The 18,419-nt window shown below is 37.2% G+C and overlaps 1 protein-coding gene across 1 annotated transcript in view; it reads left to right on the forward strand.

The window, feature by feature from the left end:
• The first annotated feature begins 887 nt into the window (after window positions 1-887).
• SHQ1 (SHQ1, H/ACA ribonucleoprotein assembly factor) overlaps window positions 888-18,419 on the forward strand; it is a 109,830-nt gene continuing 92,298 nt past the window's right edge. The window contains exons 1-4 of the mRNA XM_037150269.2: window positions 888-1,132; window positions 4,555-4,619; window positions 6,104-6,226; window positions 6,950-7,110. Of these exons, the coding sequence (XP_037006164.2) occupies window positions 990-1,132; window positions 4,555-4,619; window positions 6,104-6,226; window positions 6,950-7,110 (492 nt within the window). The 5' untranslated portion in view covers window positions 888-989. The remainder of the gene's footprint in view (window positions 1,133-4,554; window positions 4,620-6,103; window positions 6,227-6,949; window positions 7,111-18,419) is intronic.

Here is an 18,419-nt window from a genome sequence, read left to right on the forward strand (position 1 = left end):
AGGGCTTCAATCTAGGAGATAGTGGGGGAACACAGGAAGAGCAGGAAAAAAGAGACAGGAAAGAGGACCCCAAACAAGCCTAAGGAGAAAAGTCAAAACAAAGGAAAGAGGGAGAAGTACAGATTGACTGTAATTCATCAATGCAGGCACTAATTGGGTTTAAGAGTCTGACGTTTTCGTTTCTGATAATTGTAAAATGCATGATTATTATAAGACATATTGCTAATCTCTGAGTTGTATTCTTCAGAGTCCATAGTGAAGATTAAAAGAGATTAGTTGGATGGACACTCTGTAAAGAAGAAAACTCTAGTCAAATAAGGAATTGTGAAAGAGAGAGGGGAAAAGGGAGAGAAATGTGGAGGGGGAGAGGATAGATACTGGCAGAGAAAAACGGAGGGGAAAAGTGAGAAAAGGAAATTACTGACCAAACAGATGAGAGCTAAGGAAAACCACAATAAGGATGCTGCCATTGACACCTTACGTTAGAGTTTTACATAATTTGATGTTACCCTCACAGTATAGTATTTCTATGAGAGTAGGTCCTAGTGTTATACTCATTTTATAGAAGAGATATCTAGAGCACAGAAGGTTTTGTAACTTTTCCAAAGCCTTCGCATCCACAAATGCGAAGTGTCCCAGCAGGAATTCAAACGCAGGTTTCTTCCTGGAAAGCCAATGCTGTTAAGTCATCTCTAAGAACCTTGTAAGGCGCGTCTAAAGTGAAGATGTGTCCGGGTTCTTTCAAGTTACACGCTGGGTTTATTATCTACGCAGAAAGCCCCTTTCCATATTCCCTCTTCTCTTCACAAACAGCGTCCTGTCTCCACGGAGACGGGGGTGGGGCGGGACTTCCTCTCGACGCAGAAGCACTTCCGCCTTGAGTCGGAAGCGCCGGGGTAACTGAACCAGTGCTAGAACGTGGGGATTTCGCGTGGTGAACGGCGACAGCGGCAAGGGTGACCAACTTGGGCACTGGAGTTGGCGTGACAATGCTGACCCCCGCGTTCGACCTCAGCCAGGACCCGGATTTCTTGACTATCGCCATCCGCGTGCCCTACGCTCGGGTCTCCGAGTTCGATGTCTACTTCCAGGGATTCGACTTCAAGTTCTACGCCAAGCCGTATTTTCTTAGGCGAGTTCCGGGTGTTTGGCCACTGGGAGTGTATTTTGGGGATTTATTCTTTTTCAGATCGATAACTGTTTATCGAGGGAGGCTGAAAAAACGAGGGCCTTTTTTTCCGAGGTCCCAGCAGCTTCTTTGATGCAGAGGAAGTTAACTCTTTTAGGCTTGCATTCTAGATGCTGCAGTTCTTCAACCTTCTTAAATTCCCACATTACAGAGATTTCTGAGTCATTTTAAAGCATAGCGTTTGGGACCATGCCACCTTTCCAGTTTCTGTTTTTTTATTTCGTCTGCGATTGTCCTTCTTGCCGGGGCCGGCGCGCGCTGACTGTGCAGCTGACCTGTGGCCCTTTTGACTTTTCTCAATTCACGTCCTGTTTATCGACCTCTTCTGTCTGACCGTTCCCTACTTCCTGAAATTTTCGGCTTTTTTGGCTTGCTTGACATCAAAATAGCCTCACTCTTCTACCTCCTCATCGTCTGCTACTTCTGTGGTTTTGTCCACCCCCGGGTTCCAGAAAACAACGCATTAAGTGCTTTATGTGCATCATCTCATTTAATCTGGATAGCGATTCTTAGAGATAGACATAAGTATTAGCTTTATTTTACAAAGGATACTGCCAGATTCTTCCTAAACATTGTCAATTCCTTGTTCTTCCCTTTTTTTGTAGCGAGAAATCTATTCTAATCTTTCTCTTTTAAGTGTAGCTTCCAGCCTCCTTTTCCTGCCCGAGTACTTTCCTAATACGAACCAGTCAAGCCGTTTCCTTCACTGAACCTGAACCATTTTTGCTCAGATATCCATTAGGCTTAACTTAATCCACCTACTTGGATATACTGCATTTCTCTATTTCTTTTCTCATTTATTATTTTTTTAAATTTATTTATCAAGTCCATGGCATATACCAGGCTCTGTTTTCAGTATTGGGGAATAGTGGTGCATCATGTAGTTTACATTCTAACTGGAAAAGCAAAATAATAAACAAGTAAACATACAACTACAAATTGTAGGACGTACTTTGAAAGGAAGTAAATTGCATTTATAGAAAATAAAAGGGAGTTTGTGTTTATATAAAATGGCCAAAGAAAGCCTTTCTGAAGAGGCAATATTTAAGACATTTAAGAATGGGAATGTGATGGTGATGTTAGCAAACATTTATTGAAGTTTTACTCCAGGTTAGTGGGTTATCTCATTTGATTTTAGGGAAGTTCTACAAAGTAGATTTTATTATTTACCCATGGTACAGATGAGGCATCAGAGACTCAGAAGTTCTTAAATGAGATGGGATTGCAAAATAACATAAATACAATAAAATGAAAATTTCTAAGTAAAAATCACTCTGCTTAAGCTGGGGAGTTTTAGTGAAGAAAAAATAAGAGATAATGTGTGAAACAACTTAAAGAGTACTTACTCCTCACACAAATTTATTCATTTCTTGGGTAGCAGCAGAGGCTTGGGAGTTGGGCACATTGGTGTCTCAGCACATGTAAGAGTTCTGTGAGTTTGGGCAAGTTACTGTCTCAGTTTCCTAATTTGTTCCTAAAATGGAACTAATATTAACTAATGTGAGGATTGAGATAATGCATAGTCTTTATGACCATGCCTGGTATTTATACATGTGTTCAATAATCAGTAGGTATTACTCTATTTATTAAGGGTCTGCTGTTCAGGTTATCTGTTGCTACATAGCAAAGCAAACCTAATGGTATAAAGCAACAGTCAGTTTAACTCCCTGGTTTTTGTGTATCAGGAATTTGGTGAGGATGTGGCTGAGCTGTTCTGGCTTAAAAATGTCAGCTGTTCTGACGTTTTTAATTCAGTTGTGGTCACATGATGGCTAGATCTGGAACAGCAAGGGCCTAAGTAGCTGGGGACTGGTACGGTGAGGTGAGGGAGGATATTGCTCTTCCTGTAGTCTCAGGACCTTTCCCTGTGTAGCTTTTTTACATGGTCTAGTTTGTGATTCCTTCAGGGAGTTGGACTACTAACAGGGTAGCTGAAGGTTTTAAAAACAAGTATTCCACAAACTAAAGCAGAATCCATATTATCTTTTATGACAACCTCAGAAATCAGTGTCACTTCAGCTTTATTGTATTGGCTAAACCAATCCAGAAGCCCACTCAGTTTTAAAGGAAGGAGACATAGACCCCACCGTTGGGAGGAGTGATGTGAGGTGGTCCATCTTTGGAAAATACAGTTCGCTATAGCACATCAAAGTGGAATAAAACCTTGCCCCGCTCCTTGAGGAAGGGCAAGTCTAGCAGAGGAGGCAGATCTGTGAACACATGATTTTGCCATTTTATAGTAAGAACTTATAAAGAACCTAAGAGAGGGAAGCCGATAATTATAGTTTACATCTTTTAAGTGCTTACCAACTATATCAACCATTAAGCTCTTTACATTATCATTTTCTTCTCATAGTAACTCTGGGATAGATTCTGTTATTTTTTTTTCCTTTTTGCAGATGAGGCATATGAACCTTGAAATTAATTAACTTGTATAAATTTGCAGAGCTGGTAAAATGGCAGAGCTGGGTTTGGAAAGTGCATTGTAGCTCCAGGAAACGCTGGGATCAGTGGTAACTAAGTTGTGAAGTCTTGGGCCCTTTGAGGTCTGCCAAGTTTTATTATTATTATTACTGTTAGAATAGGAAGTAAGGGAGAGTGGGGTATGGGAGGAAAGGAGGCTTATATTTTCAGTTTGGAACAGAATGGTGCTGTCTTGATATGCCATACTGATTAGTGTAAATTATCTAGTTAGTATTGAGCAGTCAGTCATAGAAGCTTTTTCAAATGGAAAGGTGACAATCAGATTTCTGTTTTAGAAAAATTCTTTTGGGCCCTCAATGCAAAACTGACTGAACCAGAGTAAAACTGGAAACAGGGAAATCAGCTCATTTCCTTTAGTATGAAAGGAGGAGAAATCCTTATATAGTTTATGAGATTTGAGAAAAAACACTTTTGCTTTCTGCTTTTTTTTTTAAAGTAGTAGTTTGCCCAATACAAACAGTTGGTTTTGTTGTTTGTTTATTGTTTCCTTTCTTTGGAAGCCAGTTAGTCTACTTTTATTGAGCCCCTGCTGAGTCAAGCACAGGGTATGTAAATTAACTTCTTCATTGGGAGGGGGAAGTACTATAACGGTAGTGATAACTTATATTTATTGTGGCTTTGCTTTTTAACTATTTTATTGGTGACTGACTAGTGGTTTTTCAGACCACTAGATGATTCAGAGATTGAATCATCTCTGATTTCCTTTTTCTTAGCTGGGAAAGAAATCTTAAGTTATTTAGTTTGTGAAGTGCATTTAGTTAAAGAAATGCTGAAGGATTTCCTTTTAAAATGGTTGATAGATTTCAATGGATACTGTCATCGATGGTCTCTTGTTATACTTTGTGATTTAAGGACTTCATGAGATCTTATTAAATTTGCAGATTAACACTTCCTGGAAGAATTGTAGAAAATGGAAGTGAGCAAGGGTCCTATGATGCAGATAAAGGTATTTACTTGGGAAATTTTCTTAGTTTTGTTCTTTGGATTCTTCATGTTAGAGTAACTACATAAGATGGTCCTCATAGATTCTGTGAGGATTTTTTGGGTGATTTACAAGTGCAAGCTGTTCTATCACTAAAGTGCTGTTATTCGTGGATTTCTTAACAAAGACAATTTCTTCAGTCTTTTGAAGTACTTCATAGTATTTTTCACAGTAAAGTTAAATTAAACACTCTGATTCTATTTTCTACTAGTTTTTATTCCTATTTTCCTGACATTTATTAAGTGTTTAAAAGTGAAGATTAGATTGTGTGAGGTTATACAAGATGTAGATGATTTTATCTGTGAATCAAATCTTTCTTGTAGAATTTCAAAATTTACTAATATGTATGTGAGAAAGAAGCTATCCATAGGTGGCATTTAAAGGCTGATTGAATTTTGTTCTTGTGATTGATAGGTCTTTCATTTCAGCTAGTCGTGAAACCATTCATTGTTCCCTTTATAGAGGCCCCTGGATTTTACTTTGTTACTGGATATGGAATAAGAATATGCTGTCTACTCATGTGTAATTTTTATTCAGTGAATATTTATTTATTGACCTTGATGAACTAGGGTAAGGGAAGAAAGATGGGATGAAAATGTTAAATGACAAAGTTCTAACCAATAATGCAACATAATTAATGTGAAAATGAAGTATAATGAAACTACCCTCCAAGGTAGTAAATCTGCTTTTAATTGAAGATAAGTAGCATATTAAAACAAAGTTATTACATTTTAAAAGTACACTGGGATTTGGAAAAGTTGCTATATGTGGAAATATTTTTGGGTTAAGTTGTATTTGATGTATTAGAATAAAGTTCAGTACTCTGAAAGAGGTAAAATGTTTTAAAATGTAAGAGTAGTAAATAACTATAGTAAGTTCATAGGAGAGCCTAGATGAAATTGGTAAATCCAGTCAAGGAAAGGAAAGAAGTGCATGGTAGAATTTGTGTCTTCCTTAGATGGACTTTAGGGACTTTAGGAACTTTATGAAGCCATAACTGCTTTATTTAAGATTTTGTGTATTTTTGAAATGATTGCTATTGTCCATTGGATGATGTATACTGATTATTTTTTTTTTTTGCCTCTGTAGTTCAGAAATAAATTTTATAAGTATGTACTGATGTACTGGTTAATTCTAAGCTATTACCTCTTCAGGCCATTGGGTTTTAATACTATCAATAATTACTTAAGGTGGTACTGCATAAGATTAAAGCATTCTGCAGTTTTAACAGATCAGTTTTTTTACAATAGTGACAGTTAAATCAGTGGTTCTGAAAAACCCTGTTGGAACCTTTTTTATTTTTATTTTTATTTACTAAATTTATGTAAGGGTATAATTTTGGAGGTCTATAAAATAGAAATGTTTAATAAGATATATATCGGATGATATATTTGTAAAGTCTTCAAATATTTTAATCTTGCTAAATATAAAACAAATTTGTCTTTAAGGAATTTTTACTATTCAATTGCCCAAAGAAACTCCTGGCCAGCATTTTGAGGGGCTGAACATGTTAACTGCTCTTCTGGCACCAAGGAAATCCAGGACTGCAAAACCACTTGTGGAAGAAATAGGTATGTTTATTGCAGTTGGGAGAAAATAAAGGAAAGCAGAATATTTGGAATGCTATATGTTTCCAGGGGAAAGGGGATATAGCAAATGGGAAATGGAGAAAGTAGTTCAGGTGACAAGATAAGGTGGTCACGTGATAACATGAAAATGTATCATTGCTAACATACAGTTTAAAGACATAGCTCCATTGAACTAGTAGGTAAGTCATATTTTGGACTAATTGAAACAGCATCTTTGTCTTTGCCAAAATATTGACCACTTGAGCTAAGATTAGAAGTGTACAATTCAGTGAGTTATGTGAAGGAAGCACCACCTAAGTCAAGAAATGGAACATTTCCACTATCCTGGGACGTACATGGTGTCTCCCCCCAGTCACTGCTCCATGCTTCTCTCCAAGGTACCTACTATCCTCAGTTTTGCCTGGCTTCGAATTGTGTATATATTTCATAACAGTATGTGTTCTTTTTGTCTGGCTTCTTTCACTGAACATTTTTGTGAGATTTATGTATATATGGCTGAGGTTTGATTTCATTGCATTTATTACTTATATATTTTATCATTTATGGACCTGTAGGTTAGATCCATTTTATTGGCTGTCAAGAATATACATATTCTTATACTGTCTTTGGTACAACATAATTTGTACCAAATTTTCCCTCTACATTTCTTCCCCAAGTTGTACCTAAGAAATTCAGTTTCAAAAAATTAATATTTAACACATTTAGGTGCTTCTGAGGTTTCTGAGGAAGGAGTAGAAGATGACGACGATGACTTTGATTGGGAAATTGAACAGTCCCCTTATGAAGAGGTATCAGAAAGTGCTCTGAACGTGCAGAACCACTATGGATTTGGAGGCCTACGGTCAGGAGTATTTCAGCGATTACAGGTATGCTGTCTTCCTAAAAGACCTGGGTATCTAAGGTTTTACCATGTCCATATTGTAATCTCAGTTCTGCTCATACTGGGAGTTTACATACATTATAAGAGGTGACCTATTTAGAGCACAAAGCACAGCTCCATGTATGCACACATGACAAAGGTATTCACTCCCTTTCATTGCACTGGCTGTTCTGCCTAGTCTTAGTGCAATTCCAGTTGGAAGACATTCTCCATTTTTTCTCCACTTCATTTAGTGTTCTGGATATTAGGTTTTTAGAATATCAAATGGAACCCCTCTCTTCTAATACTTCCTGGAAAGCCTTGTGTTTGATATGAACATCATGTACTTATGGCCTGATGTCTCTTCTGTTTTATAGATAAATGTTCCTGGTGAGAATGAGTTTATGTTGTTTGATCAAATTGTTTAGTTTTTGGTGTACAATAGGCATCTTTGTCTCCTCACTCTTGGTGGAGGTTAAAGGTAATCTCTTGTTAAAACTTGATTATATGTCAGGCTGGAAAAGAATGGCATCACTTTCTCTCTTTTCCTTAAACAGTGTAAGAATTTGTACTTTATTTTAGGCTATCTAGGGAGGTTGAAATAAATGAAATGGAGAAGAGAGATTTTAAATTACTTTTTTATATTAGTTTATAGAAAACATTCTGAGAATGCTATATAATGAAAGTGTTAGTGAACCATTAACTTATGGTCTTTACGTTTTTTAAAAAATGAAAGAAATGGCAATAAATAGAGTTTTGTTTGTTTGTTTGTTTGTTTTTACATCATCTCTATCTGGGTAGAGGGTGGTAAGCCTGTTTAGAATGTGGTTTATTATAGTAAGTCATATGTGGATCTACCAAGGAAAGGTAAATTATTTATGTTGTAGGCCCACTTCTGCCTCTTTTCAGGTTCGGGATGCCAGGCCAATTACTCGATTGTTAGATGTCATCTCCTCTTTGTAAAACAGGGATAACTTTGTTCACCTCTTCATAAAGCCATTTAGAAATTTTAACAAGATACTATATTGTGTAAACTTTGAAAACAACTATAAGATGCTAGAATAGAGTCAGTTCTTTCTACATCAGAAAATACATACAGTGAATGGACCTTGGTTGTTTGGCTGAGAGCTAGTTTGTGGTCAGTTTGTTTTGGGCTTGCCTGTCTAAAGCTATTAATGAATTAACGTAAAAGTCATGCAGGGTAAGTTTACAGTGTACATTTGGATTGAAAGTGTTTCCTGAGACCAGGGAACCTGGTTTATTAATTGCTGCTGCTGCTGAGGAAGGCCCTTGACAGGGATTTCTGCCAGGATGCTGAGAAGATGCAGGAATGCCATAGTGTCAGCCTCAGCCAAGTCCCTATTAAGTCAGTTCTCACATCTATTAAAATGTTTACTAAATAAGTAATTTAGGTTGATTTAAGAAAATCAACCTAAAAGGATTATTGTGAAATGTTCTTTTTATCTTTCTGAATGTCTTACTTAATGTATCAAATCTTTAGATACCCTTCACCCAGCTTAAAAGAGAAAACATTACCAGCATACTTGAAGCCCCTGTGTGTCCCTTTCTGGTTACCTCCCTCTATTTTTCAGCAGAAGTGAACCATTGAGTTAAATTTTTGTTATTTGTGGGCATTTAGGTTGATTGTCTAATAAAATCATTAAACTTCAAATTTTAATGGAATGAACATTGCTATTCAAACTGTTTGAATGCATATTTCCCTCAGTTCCGGGGGGGGGGGCAGTCTTGCATGTGACAGAACTCTAAGGGGTGATATAAATAGTAATGCCACAAGTTGTAAAGGTTTATAACCCCATGTGTGTAATATTGGGATCACAAGAAGTTCTGAAACAAAGTTTTTTAATTTTTATTTTTATTTAGCTTTGTGGCAAAACCTGATCTGAACTGATTTTAGTCTTTTAATAGCTTTTTTCTCCCACTTAGTGTTCATATTTAAAAAATATTGCTGTAGAAATAATGGTGAATTTGAATAAGGGGTGCTGACCTAGACTTCTTTGAGAGGGTTAAATAAAACATGGTATGTATGTGTACCATATTACTTTTCTGAACTCTTCAAAGAGTTGAATCTTGAAGCTCAGCCTTCTGCAGGAGTTCTGGATCATAGCAGTGCGCCTCCCATGCCTGTGCAGCAGTGGCTGACAGCTCCTGAGCATCTCCCTGGGCCAGGCCTGTGCTGGGCTCTTGTGCACATCAGCTCCATAGTGCTACTTCTCTATTCTGGCATCACTGCACATCTCACCAGTGGATGCACCAGTAGATGTGTATCATCTTTCAAGAATACATTGTTGTCTTACTTGAATTAAATTTGAGGACTTGGGTCCAGCCTGACAATGAGGAAATATGAGAACTTTCGAAAATCATGTGAATGAAAATTGAAAGCTGCCCTCTTTGAGGTTTTCAGAAAGATGTGTTTTATGAGTTAGTGCCACAGAAATTGTACATAATTGGTATTGCACAGTCCTTTTGCATTTATGAATACTGTATTTATGACGTTTATACCCTGTAGTTAAAAACCGAGTGATCATGGAAGATTAATCACATGATCCTTTTCCTGTGACTTAAATAGCTGAAAGAAAAAATTACTGCATAAATAAGAGCACTAAAAGAATCTCTTCTAATTTAAATGGTATATTTAAGAAACATCACCATTTTCTCAAATTAGTGCTTTATCTTAAGTTTAGAGTTTTTCTAGCTCTGCCTTTGAATGAGAAAAACCTGTAAAATTCTGTTAATTACATATTTTACTAAGTATTTTTAGTCTCTTCTTTTCCCTTAAAAGAAAAATAGCTTTATTTCCTCTAATGATAAAAGCTGTAAGTACTCATTATAAAAATACAGTATAACAAAGAAAGTAAAACATTTATAATCCCAGTACCCAGGTATCTTCTATTAATTGACATATTTAACTTTTTATGGGGGATTGTGTAGTCTTTCATGTTTTTCTCTGCCCCCCTCAACCATTTATACAGGATTTGCATGTGAACTTTGTATTTTATATCGATGAGAAGAAAATAATATTTTTGCTAAAAGAAATTTTCTTTTCGTATTCTTCCTATGTGCCCCAACCACCCCAACTCCTTCTTTCTTTCCTTTCTGAAATTGCTGGTAGCCACCAAGGTACCTTTGGAAAATTGCCTGACTGCCCAAAGTCAGGGCTTCACTATAGCTTCTGGTGGTGGCAGCTGCCAGCAACAACAATCCTAGAATCTCTGGGTGCCAACCCAGCCATCTCCCAGGACTGCTGCTGCCAGCAGCTCTGGACTCTGCGTGCTGGCCCTGTCCTTTCCTTGGCTACACTGGGGACCTGAGGCCATTGTTTTGAGGAGATCCACCAGCCAGATGTGCACAAGGTTCTTCATCTTCTCTCTGGCACAGTTGCCCCAACTATGCTGAAACTTATGGAAGCCTGACTCAAACCCTGCACATCCTTTCTTTAGCAGTACCCATCTGTAGATACTTTGTTACATTGGCCACGGAAATCCTTTTTTTTAAATCACCTTTCACTTGCTGTAGTTTAACATATCTCATCCTTTTTTCTCCCCTCCCTCTGATTGGTTGAGGCCTTAGATTCCTCTAGCGCAACCTAACTCTACTTTTCCATTTGTTCCAATTTTTCTTGAGTGTCTAGTTTGAATAGGGTCACTGCATATGATTGTGCATAGGACAAGCCTGGCTGACATTGCTGTGGACCTTAGCATTCTGTTGGGCATCAGTCACACAACTGTGTGTAGAGGCCCTGAGGTTTGGAGGCAAGGGGCAAGCGGAGGAGAAAGGAAGGAAGAATGACTGCTTTCTTACCATTTATTCCATGAGAACAGGGATCTTATCTATGTTTTTATTTCTGGGTCTTCAGCATCCAGAACAGTGTAAATCGGAACAGGCCCACATGCATTATTTGCTGGATGAATCATTTAATACTGAACACCAGGCACAGTGCTGGGGATCATGAGGAAGAAGATAGACCAGACTCTTGTCCTCATGGAATATTCTACTGGGAGGATGGACTGTAGTCATGAAAACAACAAATAAGCAAGATATTTTCAAAAACTGGCAAGTGAACGAAAAGGATGAGTAATGTGAGAAACTGCAGGATGGGTGCTAACTGCTTTGACTACGGTATCTAGAGAAGGTCCCTTTGAGGAAGTGACATTTGCACTGAATGATGATAAGAGGGATACTTAACTGTAAGTGCTAAGACTCAGAGTTCCAGAAATGGAAGTAAGTCTGGTATGTGGTTTAGGCGTATTTGAGCAAAAGGGAAAGATAGGAGATGAGTTTGAAGAGCAAGATGGGCTTGGTTAGACAGAGCTTTGAGGTGTGGTAAAAATCTGAGTTCATTCTCCATGCTGTTAGTATTTTAAAATGCTTGGGGCCACTTCAATCCACTTATCCTCTGAATTGTAGTGGTTGTGTTAAGCCACTCAGTGCCTGGTAATTTTTTTTAGCAGCAAAAGAAACTAATGCTTAGCCTGTGATGGAGTCACTAGATTTGTGTTTACAGTAAGGAATCTGAGAGGTTCAGAGAGGTTGCACAGTGATACTGGAGCTATGTTTAAATTCAGCTTTGTCTGTTTTTGTTTTATTTGTTTCTTGTGTTTTTTTAGATCCCACATATGAGTGAAACCAAATGGTATTTGTTGTTCTCTGTCTGACTCATGTAAAAAGATGGTTACCAGAGGGTAAGGGGTGGCTAGTTGGGTGAAATAATCACAGTTAACTCTGTTCTTATCCAAACACTCTCCTATCTCTTCTCTGCTTCCTGGTACTTTAAATCCCATAAAATACTCTTCTGCTGTCTTAATCCATTTTGCCTACCCCCTGCGACTGATCACATATGAGAAGAGGTGAGAGCTGGGAACATCAGTATACCTGTTGGATGCGAAAAACCACTAGCAAAGGAATCACCAAAAGGTAAAAACCCAAGTACAATAAGAGAGCCCACACGAACAGAAGAAAGGGCAAACCTACAGTGTCCAGACAAGGAGATCAAAGAGACCACAGCACTGAACCCCTTAGAAATCCAATCATAGAAGTTCACCCTATAAGGACAGCTAGCAAAGTGAAACATAAGGAAGCACAGAAACAAACAAAAAGAGTCATCTAAAATGGGGACACAAAAAAAGAACATGTAATCATAAGGAATGGAATACTCCACCATAAAAGAGTTAAACAAAATGGGGGTAACCAAATCATCAGATATAGAATTCAAAATAATGGTGGTAAAAATGCTTGAGGAACTCACATGTAACTACAGTGAACTGAGAACTACAACTGTGTGAAAAAGTAAACAGAAAATAAAAACAAAAACCAGGAAGAAATGAAAAATAAAATCTCAGAAATGAACACCATACTAGAAGGAATTACAAGTAGGCTGTAGGAAGTAGAGGAGCAAATCAGTGAGCTGGATGACAAGGCAGAAAAAAAACACCTAGAACGAACAAGAAAAGGAAAATAGACTCAGAAAGAACAAAGAGGGAGTAAGGGAGCTGCAAGACAGTGTGAAACAGAGTAATACCCATATAATAAAGATAGCAGAAAGAGATGAAGAAGAGCAAGGGATAGAAAACCTATTTGCAAAAGTAATTATGAAAAACTTCCCTAAATTGGTGAGAGAAGAAGTCACACAAATCCAGGAAACACAGAGAGTCCTAATTAAGAGGAACCCAAAGCAGCCCACTCCAAGACACATCATAATTAAAATGACAAAGTTCCAAGACAGAGAATCTTAAAGGCAGCAAGGGAGAAACAGGAAGTAACATACAAGGGAGTCCCAATAATGCTAGCAGCTGACTTCTTAATGGAAATGCTCCAAGTAAGAAGGGAATGGCAGAAATATTCTAAGTAATGAGAACCAGAGGCCTAAAACCAAGGCTACTTTACCCAGCAAGACTCTCAATTAAAATGGAAGGCCAAATAAGGAGCTTCCCAGACAAAAGAAGTCTAAAAGAACATACCTCCACCAAACCAGCTCTGCAAGAGATGCTAAAGGCACTGCTTTAAGAAAAGGAAAAGAGTGAGAGAGAGAGGAACACAGGTATGAAACAATGGCAATAAGTAAGTACCTATCAATAATAACCTTAAATGTAAATGGATTAAATGCTCCAATCAAAAGACATAGAATAGCTAAATGGATAAGAAAGCATGAACCACACATATGCTGCCTACAAGAGACCCACCTTGGGACAAAAGACTTACACAGACTTAATGTGAAATGCTGGAAAAAAATATTTCAAGCAAACAGACAAGAAAAAAAAAAATAGAGCCAGGGTAGCAATACTCATATCAAACAAAACAGACTTCAAAAAAGAAAAGGGCTGTAAAAAGAGACCCAGAAGGTCACTTCATAATGCTGAAGGGAAGAATCCATCAAGACATACACATTGTAAATATATATGCACCCAACATAGGAGCACCCAAATACATAAAATCTTGGAGGACTTCAAGGAAGATATTGACAGAAACACAATTATACTAGGGGATTTCAACACCCCACTGATAAAAATGGATAGATCAAACAAAATATCAACAAATTTATTGTGGCATTGAACAACATCCTAGATCAAATGAACTTAACTGATATATATAGAGAAAGCTTTTCATCCCAAAGAAGCAAAATGCACATTCTTTTCAAATGCACATGAAACACTTTCAAAGACAGACTACATTATAGGACACAAAACAAGCCTCAACAAATTCAAGAAAACTGAAATCATATCAAGAATTTTCTCTGATCACAAGGGACTGAAATTAGAAATGAACCTCAAGAAAATACTCAAAAACACTTAAACTCATGGGGATTGAGTAGCTTGCTATTAAACAATGAATGGGTCAAGAATGAGATTCAGGAAGAAATCAAAAAGTTTCTGGAAACATGAAAATGAACTCATAACAGTCTAAAACTTAGAGGTCACAGTAAAGGTAGTCCTGAGAGAAAAGATCATAGTGATACAGGCCTACCTAAAAAAGACAGAAACATTTCAAATAAATGCCCTAACCCTACATCTACAAGAACTCGAGGAACAAGAACAAAGACAGCCCAGAGCAAGTAGAAGGAAGGAAATAACCAAGATTAGTGCAGAATTAAAAGACACGAAGACCAAAAGCACAATTCTAAGGAGTAATGAATCCAGGAGCTGGTTCCTTGAAAAGATAAACAAAATCAAAAAGAATTATACAGACTCAATGAGAAAAAAAGAGAGAAGTCCCAAATAAACACAATCAGAAATGAAATAGGAGAGATTACACCTGATACCACAGAAATACAAAGGATTGTAAGAAATTACTATGAAGCACTCTATGCCAAGAATTTTGAAAAACTAGGAGAAATGGACAAATTTCTAGAAAAATATAATCTTCCAAAACTCAATGAAAAAGAAGCAGAAAGCCTGAATAGACCAGTAACAGCTAACAAAATTGAAGCAGTAATAAAAAAATTTCTATACACAAAAGCTCTGGACCAGATGGTTTCATAGGAGAATCCTGAAAAGCATTTAAAGAAGAGCTAACCTCCTATCCTTCACAGAGTGTTCCAAAAAATCCAAGAAGACGGAAGACTCCCAAACTCTTTTTATGAAGCCAGCATCATCCTAAACCCAAAACCAGATAAAGACACAACAGAGAAAGGAATTCTCAGGCCAGTATCACTGATGAACATAGATGCTAAAATCCTCAACAAAATATTGGCAAACTGCATCCAGCAATACATTAAAAAGATCATACACTATCACCAAGTGGGATTCATCCCAGGGGTGCAAGGATGGTACAATATTCACAAATCAATAAACGTAATACATCACATAAACAAAAGCAAAGACAAAAATCACATGATCATTTCAATAGATGAGGAAAAAGCATTTGATAAAGTATAGCACCCATTTATGATAAAAGCACTCAGCAGAGAGGGAATAGAGGGAGCATTCCTCAACATGACAAAGGCTGTGCATGAGAAAACTACAGTCAATACCATATTTAATTGGCAGAAACTAAAAGATTTCACAGTAAGATCAGGAACAAGACATGGTTGTCACTTTCACCACTTCTATTCAGCATAGTACAGGAAGTCCTAGCCACAGCAATCATACAAGAAGAAGTAAAATGCATCCACATTAGAAAAGAAGAAACGAAACTGTCATTGTTTGCAGATGACATGATAGTGTACATAGAAAATCCTATAGTCTCCACCAAACAAGTACTCAACCTAATAAGTGAATTTGGCAAAACTGTGGGATACAAAGTCAGTATTCAGAAATCAAAGGCACATTTGTACACCAACAATGTAAGATCAAAAATACAAATTAAGGGGGAAAATCCCATTTGATATAGCAATAAGAAAAATAAAATACCTAGGAATAAACCCTACCAAGGATGTAAAAGCCCTGTGCTCAGAAAACTACACAACACTGAAGAATAAAATTAAGGGAGACGCAAATGTAAACATATACCGTGTTTGTTGATGGAAAGAATTAACATCATCAAAACGTTCATACTACCCAAAGCAATTTATAGATTTAGTGCAATACCTATTAAAGTACCAATGGCATATTTCACAGATATAGAACAAGCACTTCAAAAATTTATGTGAAACCATAAATGACCCTGAATAGCTGCAGCAATTTTGAGAAAGATGAATGAAGTAGGAGGGATCACAATACCTGATATCAAAGTATGTTACAAGGTCACTGTAATCAAAATGGTCTGGTACTGGCAGAAGGACAGAAACATAGATCAATGGACCAGAATAGAGAGTCCAGAAATAAACCCAAGTCTCTATGGTCAATTAATATTTGACAAAGTGGGCAGAAGCATAAAATGGAGCATAAAGCCTCTTCAAACAAATGGTGTTGGGACAGCTGGACAACTACATGCAAAAATATGAAATTGATCACCAACTCACACCATACACAAAAATAAATTCAAGATGGATAAAAGTCTTAAATATAAGTTGTGACACCATAAAAGTCTTAGAGGGGAACATAAGCAGGAAAATCTCAGATAATCCATGCAGTGGTGTTTTCACTGGTATGTCCCTTAAAGCAAGGAACATAAAGGAAAGAAAGAATGAACAAATGAAACCTCATCAAAATAAAAAAGCTCCTGTACAGCTAAAGAAAAGAGCATTAAAATGAAAAGAACCAACCATATGGTAAAACATTTTCCAATGATACCTCAGACAAGAGTTTGATCTCCAAAATATATAAAGAACTCACATGATTCCACCTCAGGATGTGAACCCAGTTTAAAAATGGGCAAAGGACATGAATAGACACTTCTCCAAGGACCACATACAGAGGGTCCAGAGACATATGAAAAGATGCTCAGTATCGGTAGCTATCAGAATGATTCAAATTCAAGCCAAAATGAGATACCACTTCACACCATTGAGAATGACCATCATAAAGAAAGCAACAAACAAGTGCTGGAGAGGTTGTGGAGAAAAGGGAACCCCAGTGCACTGTTGATGGGATTGCAGACTGGTGTAACCACTATGGAAATAGGTATGGTACTTCTTCAGAAAACTGCAAATGAAACTGCCTTTCACTGCAGCAATTCCTCTCCTAGGATTATATGCTAAGAACCCTGAAACACCAATCCAAAAGAACATATGCACCCCAATGTTCATAGCAGTACAATTTACAATAGCCAAGTGCTAGAAGCAACCTAAGTGCCCATCAGTAAATGAATGGATCAAAAAGCTATGGTATATTTGCACAATGGAATTCTATGCAGCAGAAAGAAAGAAGGAGCTCCTACCCTTTGTGACAGGATGGATAGAACTGGAGAGCATCATGCTAAGTGAAATAAACCAGGCAGTGAAATACAAATACCATATGATCTCACCTTTAAGTGAAACCTAATGAACAAAATGAACAAGCAAGCAAAATAGAATCAAACGCACTGAAATTGAGAATAAGCTGACTGTGATCAGAGGGAGAGGGGAATGGTAATGGGGGAAAAGGGTGATGGATTTCCAGGAACAACTATAAAGGACACATGGACAATAACAAGGAGGGGTGAAAACAGGGGAAGGAGGTGGGCACGGCTGGGGTGGTGGGGGGAAGGGAGAAAACTATACTTGAACAACAATTTTAAAAAAATAAAATAAATATTTCAGTTTTTCTAATTTCACAGTTATGCCTTTTCTGTTTAGTCAAGTTGCTTTAGAAGAGAGAAAGAGAGAGAGAGAGAGAGAGAGTGTGTGTGTGTACAGGGAACTCCTTGGGGCCAAAAGAAGGAAAGAAAGTGGTGACTCAGGAATTCTGGGGAGAGGTGTGGGCAGTCTATGGGTAGGAATGGCCTTCATAGTATTTATCCAGCTGAGGTAATCCTGCATGCACAGTATAATTTATCTCCCTCACGGCCTGCAGCAATACCATTTCCTGCTCTATAGTTGGAGGAGCTAATTTCTAGCAGATGAGGAAGGTTAGGAAAAGAGCAATATTCTAGTTTGTACTTCTGGGAAAGAGATATTTCTGGTGGATTAAACTGAAACTTTGAAAGTATTTTTTTATAGAAACATTGCTGAGTGCTAGTTTAAATAATTTATCTTGAGCAGTGCTATTTCAAGTTCATTATGAGTTGAGTAAATTTGTGGGTTGCCCTGATAATTTACTATTTATAGTAGTATTTCTATAGGAAAATACATTCTAAGTTTCTAGAAAGTAAATTGCAAAAGAGATTTTAGAAGACACATTTTTATTAAATTTGAAGACAGTAATCTGGTTTTTTATCATAATGTGTATTTAGAAGTATTAAGATGTTTTGGATTAACTTCCAGAAAGGTCTCTGGGCCCTTATATTGGGCCCTTAGAATATGTTTAGATTAAATGTTGTAGGTACTAGTTAAACTAAGTAGATTGGGGTAGGGATGAGAGATTTTTTTTTTTTATCATACAGAAATTTTGGTTATGTGGAGATTCTGGACCGTAGTTTCTCCCTAGCTAATTCCATATAGCTCATTTTATTGTAATGATTTTGTGTTTTAGCAGTGGACATGAAGCCTGATTATGAGTCACTAACTTGTCATTTCACTTACAAATCTGATTTAATAGTTTGCTGTACAACTCTCTACCAAATTATTTCTCTTGATTTCTTTTCATTAATATTCTTTAAGCTTTTTCTAATTTCTATCCTTGAGGTTGGTAGTAGAAATGGGAGATCGGAGACATAAAAAAGGTATAGTTTTAGAAATATTTTCTATGGTATAGATTTCTTTACTTCAAAATTCCAACGAAAGGAGAAAAGACCATATGGTGTCCTAGGCAGTTGCCCTAATCTGCCTATTTTCTGTAGGACTGA

This window comes from Artibeus jamaicensis, unplaced genomic scaffold (genome assembly GCF_021234435.1).
Source record: "Artibeus jamaicensis isolate MK-2021 breed Jamaican fruit bat unplaced genomic scaffold, CSHL_Jam_final contig_886, whole genome shotgun sequence".
Taxonomy (NCBI): Eukaryota; Metazoa; Chordata; class Mammalia; order Chiroptera; family Phyllostomidae; genus Artibeus; species Artibeus jamaicensis.